Below are 7583 nucleotides of genomic sequence, written 5' to 3' on the forward strand. Positions count from 1 at the left end.
CGCGGGCCGCACTAACATTAAACTTTCATATTAAGGTGGGGGCCGCAAAATAACGTCTCCCGGGCCACAATTGGCCCGCGGGCCGCGTGTTTGAGACCCCTGGTCTAGTGTTTGTTTCCCCAATATGTGAATCAGTGCATTCATCATTACACTGGATAGCATACACCAGGTTGTTTTTGTGGGTGTGGGGTGTCCGGTCTTTAAGATGCACCAGTGTCTGTCTCAGGGTGTTGCCTGGTTTGAAGTGTACTGGGAAGTTGTGTTGGTTAAAAATACATAGACCTGATACATATGGAATGACAATATTTTTTTGCGTCTGTCACCTTTTTTTCTCCTCATCCACTCTGTTCTTGTTCTTTCTGGAAGTGGATGCACTTTTCACAAACAACCAGCTAGGGTAACCACAGGTTTTGAGGGCTTCCCTCAAATACCTATGCTATTTCTCTTTGGCCTGTGGGCTGGTGGGAACATTATCAGCTCTGTGTTCTGGGTTCTGATACAGCCCAGTTTGTGTTCCAGTGGGTGCTGTGAGTCGAAAAGTATGTATTGATCGGTATGTGTGGGTTTTCTGTAAATATTCATCAGATACTCTTGGCATTGCTTGTAGTGTCCCCCAAGGGTCCGTGATTATCACAGAAAAGAGCAGTGCGGATCAATCACGTTTTTTTTAGAATATACTCATCTGTTTATGCAATCAAAGTTGCTCAAGTTTGATAATCTACTTAAATATAATACATCAATAATCTTATATAAAGTATTTAAATGATTGCCGCCTAATCTACAAAGATTTGTTATAAGACGAGCGCAGGCTCATAACTTGAGAGGTTTTGGATATTTCTCATTGCCGAGAGCTCAAACCACACGTAAACGTTTTTGTGTGTCTGTATGCGGAGTAAAACTATGGAACAAACTGGACTTGCAACACAAGCAATGCCAAACTATTGATTTAAACTACTATACAAACATCTGGTCTGGTTCAAATATAGAGATGTCTTTAATTTGACCTGCTGTTGTACTCTGTCTCATAGTGTTAACATGTGTGCTAACAATGTTTACTTACCATTATTGCTATGTTGTCTATTACCATTGTTTGCATTTTGTCGATTACCATTGTTGGTATATTCATTCTTCCTACATTGGTGATACAAATTATTGCTACCTGTGGTAATGCCACTATGATACACCATGTGTATAATCCTTAAACAAAGACACAGTGAAACTCAATGTATTAATCACTGAATTGAGAACTGGGGGTAGGATTAAATACATTTTCTTCCCACTCCCTTTCAGGCAAAACTGGATCATTATGCTCACATACTGTACATTACCTTTTGCATTATATTAATTTAAATTATTACGGGTTGTCAACCTTTTATACTCTGTCAGTGAATTACAGATAGCTGTAATTCACTGAAATGCAAGAAATTCATACACACATATATACACACACATACAAAAAAAAAAAAAGAAATACTTGACAGTGTTCATTTATTTACACATATACACACACACACAACACTCCTCTACCCGTGGTTGTATTTGAAAGTGCATTGCTTAGCAGCCAGTAGCACAGCCATACTTGCCAACCTTGAGACCTCAGAATTAGAGAGTTAAGTCATACCAAAGACTATAAAAATGGGACCCATTACCTCCCTGCTTGACACTCAGCATCAAGGGTTGGAATTGGGGGTTTTATCACCAAAAAATTATTCCCAGGCACGGCCACCGCTGCTGCTGCTGCTCACTGCTCCCCTTGCCTCCCAGGGGGTGATCAAGGGTGATGGGTGAAATGCAGAGAATAATTTCGCCACACCTCGTGTGTGACAATGATTGGTACTTTAACTTAAAGGCACGCCCCCAATATTGTTGTCCGGGTGGAAATCGGGAGAAATTTGTGATAATTGTTGCCCCAGGAGATTTTCAGGAGGGTCACTGAAATTCGGGACGCTCCCAGGAAAATCGGGACGGTTGGCAAGTATGAGCATAGCCCTTGAAGGATCATAGGTATGGGCAGCACCTGTGAAATTTAATTTGCATGAAAGGAGTGAGTTAAGGGTTGAATTGTCCATAGTCGTTCTATTCTCCGTCACTATCTTTCTAACCATGCTGAACACCCTCTCTGATGATGCATTGCTATGTGGCACGCACAAAAGTGCCTTCATCAAATGCAGCAGAGTCTGGAATCTTCCACCTCTCCCTAGCATGGCCCAAAACCGGTCAATCCTTGCTTCCTTAGGAAGATCTTCCCTGCCAAGCACTTGGTACGCCACTACTTCATCCCAGAGGCTATCCAGGTCCAATCGCAGCTGCGGCAGACTTTTCCCAAGCTCTATAACTGCAAATGAAAATGAGCACAAGTGAGCTGGGGATATAATTGCTTTCTCTAGTCTTATCCTCTATAACTTCTGAAGTTGATTATTAAACAACTACCGCCATCAATTAAAAAATGGGGATGCACCTGAGTTTGGGGAAAATCGATGCCGTGACTCTGGGTCCAACACGGTCAGGTTTTGGAGGATGATGTTGTCGAGGGGGAATGTAGTCATCATCTTTGTGGTCACAGCTACAAAGAAGTCTCTCACTGCCCTGTGACACATGATCAGATCAAAAATTACAGCCATTGTATGATGGGATATCAGTTAGTTAGCTCTTAGGAGGTAAGCTGATTTTGGATAACAATAATCATGTTTACTTGAACATCATTGGGACAGAGGAGGAAAGTTCATCCATGTTGTCCTCCAAGAGGCTTTGTGCAGCTTCTCCAAGAAAGAGTTCGCTGTCTGGCAACTGTAGGCTGGCATCCTCGAACTTGATGTCTTTCAGTGGGACATCAGCAATAAGGCTGGCAGGGAAAAATCTTCCCATTATTCTTTTCACCAGGCTGGTCATCTCCCGGTGCAGCCTGTGAACAATCACTCCTTCAGCCTAGAAACACATGGATTATCAGTTATAAAAAAAATTTATAACTGCAGTATTTATTGTCATATACATTTAAGTTAATCTTTTGACTTCTGACCTGAAACATAACATTGAAGTCTGCCAGTGGTTTCAGAGCCTGGGAGAGGAAGAGGAAGAAGAACTTTGTCTTCTTGTTGGTTAAATGCTCTGCCAGCATCTTCACCTTGCCAGGCTTCTCCACATCCTCATGACTGGCAAAATATGCCTGCAGTGCATCCCACTGGTTGAGCACCTGGTTTATGCAAGTCAGCAAGCTGAGCCAGCTGGTCGCACAGTATCGGAGTAGCTCCAGAGTTTCGGAGTCTGTGAACTCCATAAACTCTTTGACGATTTCACAACATTGGGCACTGAAGTTGAGAAATGTTAAAAAAAAATAAAAATAGGAAAGAAATTGTTAATTAATGAAAATCCAGGCAACCAAAATGACATCTAATAACTGTCAAATTGTGGCACAGAGGCTCTCTTTTCACTTATGTGCGGCATATCAATATGCTTACCTGATGTCAAAGTGAGCATATATACTGCTGAGGATGTCTTCAATAGGCTGGCGTAGAGCCTCAATGCCACATTCTGTGGCCAGCTGGACCAGATGACAGATGCATCCCACGTCAATTAGGGACGGCTGCATGTCTTTGATTCTGCTGACAACAGAATTGTGCTTCCCCTTCATGACACTGGCATTGTCACTATTAAACGCCACAACGTTTCTCCAGTCAATTTTTTTGTCACTAGGAATAAACAAAGCACAACATTACTTATTAGTGGCCTGTCTCCTAGCACATTGTAATGTATTTACATTTACACATGAGCGACTTCACATTTACCTTAGCACTGTGTTCAGTGACTCAAAGAGGTCCTGTGCTGTGCCAACGTCGCACACTGGCATGTGCAGAAACTTCGTCACCACCTCCTGAGTTTTCGGATCGTAAACCCTCGCCAATATCACAAACTCCTTTAATAAAAAAATATGTTTTTGTTTTTTTTTACAAAATTACAAGAGAAGTGTAAATACAAAATACATACTTTATCCGTGTTTCTGCTTGTGCTTTCATCACAGATCAGACCAAAGGGTTGGTTTTGGCACAGTTCGATCACTTCCTTGTCCAATTCCGGGGCAATGGCATCTATCAAATACACAGTAATGAAAACACAGTTCTACTAACCGTACTGTACTTGCTGCTTACTTAACCCTTGTGTGGTGTTCGGGTCTGTGGGACCAGTTTATTTTTTATTAAAAGAAAAATTATACAATTAATTAATTTTTCAAACTGAGACTCACTGACTTTGGCTCATGTTCTGTGAAGAACATACATAGGAATACATTTTTAATGAACACACACCATACACCCCCCCCCCCCCCCCTACACATTTCTATTACATATAAGATGTCCGGGTCCACTGGATAATACAAGTGTTAGAAGTATTAGAACAGGGGTAGGGAACCTATGGCTCTGGAGCCAGATGTGGCTCTTTTGATAACTGCATCTGGCTCTCAGATAAATCTTAGCCGACATTGCTTAACACGATAAGTAATGAATAATTCCGGTGGTAATCAGTCTTAAAAATAAAGTTCCAAATATAAAACATTCTCATGCATTGTAATCCATCCATCCGTTTTCACCTGTTCAAGAAGTTGCATTAATGGTATGAAGTATTTTAATTATTGGTAAGCTACAGAATAACAATGTTATTAAAAAAGAATAAGAGACTTATCATACTCATATCATAAAATGTTGGTCTTACTTAAAAAATGCACACATTTAGTTGTATTCAGTGTTAAAAAATATGATATGGCTCTCATGGAAATACATTTTAAAATATTTGGCTTTCATGGCTCCCTCAGCCAAAAAGGTTCCCGACCCCTGTATTAGAAGAACTAATAGAAGTGTGGAAATTGATGTTCTGTGTACCACACAGGCCTAGACAAGAGGAGGACAGAGTGTAGGTACACACAACATCAGAGGGTCAAATGTGCGAGAAAATGAGAGCAGACAGTGTTGACAAACAATGTTGCAACTATAACGTTCATATTGTTGTTACTCAGCCAGCATTTGTGGGTCTGATGGACCCGTTGCATTTTGTGGCTTTCAATACCTCACAATCAAACACTTTTCTGTTAAAATACTGAACAGATGTTTACCTTATCCCGGCGGTCCCCAACCTTTTTGTAACTGCGGACCGGTCAACGGGGGGAGTTGGAATATGGATTTTTTTTATTTTTTTTTTCATTAAAAAAACACAATCACGCGTGCTTACGGACAGTATCCCTGCAGACTGTATTGATATATAATGTAGGAACCAGAAATATTAATAACAAAGAAACAACCCTTTTGTGCGAATGAGTGAGAATGAGTGTAAATGGAGGAGGGAGGTTTTTTGGGTTGATGCACTAATCGTAAATGTATCGTGTTTTTTATGTTGAGTTAATAAAAAAAATAAAAACATTTTTTATTTTTTGTGCGGCCCTGTGGTTGGGGACCACTGCCTTATCCCAATTAACATATGTTCAGTATTTTAACATAAAAGTGTTTGATTGTGAGGCATTAAAATCCACAAAATACAACAGGTCCATCAGACCCACAAACGCTGGCTGAGTAACAACAATATGAACATTACACAAGTGTTAATAAAAAAAATAGCACTCACCTTTCACTATTTGAGTAGCCCTTGTTCCGCCATTTGCGGACTGGCAAGCGATCGCTGAATCCGGGAACATATCCTTCACGGATTTGTAGTACTCGTCCGCAAATGAGAACGGGATGTCGCTTGCAGCTATCAGCATAGCCATTTTGATCTCGGCATAAGTTACACCCTCGGGTCTCCTTTTATCCAGATGGTCCATAATAATGGGCTCTGAGCCGTGCTGCATTGCCGCAGCAGTGTGCTTCCCTGACCGTTCATGGATGATTATATCCGCCCGGCCACCGTGTTCGATGGAGATGTCTGATCTACAAAAATTGCAGGTAGCATACCCCTTCCCCTTCGCGCTGTCCCCGATGAACTGGAATTGCTCTTTCCAATGCTCTTGGAATTTGCAAGAGTACTTCTTCTTCTTATTCGTCGGCTCCATGTTTCCACTTCTGTTTCGTCTTCTTCGTGTTGTGTGCGCGCCGACTTCCAAAAGCCACGTGATTGGGCCGGGACGCTTTTTTTATGGAGAAAAAGCGGACGTGACGTAGGACAGCCGCTGTCCTACGTCACGTCCGCATGCTGTTCTGGGCAGATTGCGGACGTGATTGAGGACAGCACGCGGCCGTTAAAGGGTGAAGGTTTTGTTGTGATTAGCTATACACGAAAAGTATTATAGACTAATCTGGATAATAACTGGACGTAGAAAACGCTTATTTCTCAGTTCAGCCCGGGAGCTTTGTTTATTTATTTTACCGGCATTTTCTTTTTCCGGTTAGTGAAGCGCAATACATCCTGTTACAGCAGTAAGGATACAGACTTTCACAATAAAGGTTTAAGCAGTAACCATTACAGCAGGGGTCACCAACCTTTTTGAAACCAGGAGCTACTTCTTGGGTACTGATTAATGCGAAGGGCTACCAGTTTGATACACACTTAAATAAATTGCCAGAAATAGCCAATTTGCTCGATTTACCTTTAACGTTATTATTAATAATTAGTGATATTTACACTTAATTGAACGGTTTAAAAGAGGAGAAAACACGAAAAAAAATGACAATTAAATTTTGAAACATAGTTTATCTTCAATTTCGACTCTTTAAAATTCAAAATTCAACCGAAAAAAAGAAGAGAAAAACTTTAAAAAAGAATTTATGGAACATCATTAGTAATTTTGGAATTTTGATGACATGTTTTGAATAGGTTAAAATCCAATCTACACCTTGTTAGAATATATTGTTAAATGTTGTGTTTGGATTGCGCCCTTACTCATTGCATTACGGTACCTATTGTGTTGTGCTGTATGTTCTATATGTTTACGGTACGTACACAGGATGTGACGTCATTACGCTCTCATTGTGAGACGCGCCATTTTCAGACGCTACTTGTAATAAATATGCCATTAGGCTAAAGATTAAGAGTATTACTTTATTCTCCGATACGCGTGGACACTGTGCACTGAAACGTGACAGGTTATGGGCCCAGGAAGAGTTGGAGGAAGTTTAACGTGACGGATTAACACGGAGCTTCTGTGGACAACTTGGAGATAAAGTGAGTAAAGCTCGGAAGAAGTTTTTTGCGACGCAATACGCGAGATGGCTAACAGAATGGCGACACCAGCCCCGCAACTTCTTTTTGATGGATCAGATGAAAAATATGACCTGTGGGAAACAAGATTTTTAGGTCATCTACACATTCTAAAATTAAAAGAGGCGATCCTGAATGCGCCATCTGGCAATGAAGAAGCTCAAGCTGAACATAGGAGGAAGAATACTGACTGTTATGCTGAACTGATCAGACTCATTGATGACAAAAGCTTATCCTTAATAAGACACGAGGCTGCAGATGATGGCAGACAAGCCCTGAAAATACTAAGAGAACACTACTCCGGAAAAAGTAAGCCGAGGATCATCAATCTGTACACATCACTCACCAAGCTACACATGGGAGAAGGTGAGAATGTTACAGACTACATTATAAGAGCAGAGAACATTATC

At 40.9% G+C, this 7583-nt stretch overlaps 1 protein-coding gene across 1 annotated transcript; it reads right to left on the minus strand.

The window, feature by feature from the left end:
• Nucleotides 1-1491: 1491 nt before the first annotated feature.
• LOC133635754 (uncharacterized) lies at nucleotides 1492-6083 on the minus strand. The gene is made up of 8 exons (XM_062029021.1): nucleotides 5605-6083; nucleotides 3982-4082; nucleotides 3783-3910; nucleotides 3456-3686; nucleotides 3017-3305; nucleotides 2693-2925; nucleotides 2459-2586; nucleotides 1492-2335 (listed from the first exon to the last, which is right to left on the minus strand). Exons 1-8 carry the CDS (start codon nucleotides 6026-6028, stop codon nucleotides 1839-1841), a joined length of 2031 nt encoding a protein of 676 aa, XP_061885005.1. The 5' UTR covers nucleotides 6029-6083; the 3' UTR covers nucleotides 1492-1838.
• Nucleotides 6084-7583: the final 1500 nt, after the last annotated feature.

Source organism: Entelurus aequoreus, linkage group LG20 (assembly GCF_033978785.1).
Source record: "Entelurus aequoreus isolate RoL-2023_Sb linkage group LG20, RoL_Eaeq_v1.1, whole genome shotgun sequence".
In the NCBI taxonomy this organism is placed as follows: domain Eukaryota; kingdom Metazoa; phylum Chordata; class Actinopteri; order Syngnathiformes; family Syngnathidae; genus Entelurus; species Entelurus aequoreus.

What these genes read in the sequence shown, in the direction of transcription:
- LOC133635754 (XM_062029021.1), bottom strand. Translation starts at nt 6,028, where the DNA reads ATGGAGCCGACGAATAAGAAGAAGAAGTACTCTTGCAAATTCCAAGAG. An exon ending in GGCTACTCAAATAGTGAAAG is followed by an intron (nt 4,083 to 5,604) that starts GTGAGTGCTATT and finishes TGTATTTGATAG; the next exon opens with ATGCCATTGCCCCGGAATTG. An exon ending in TCTGTCCCAATGATGTTCAA is followed by an intron (nt 2,587 to 2,692) that starts GTAAACATGATT and finishes CATGTGTCACAG; the next exon opens with GGCAGTGAGAGACTTCTTTG.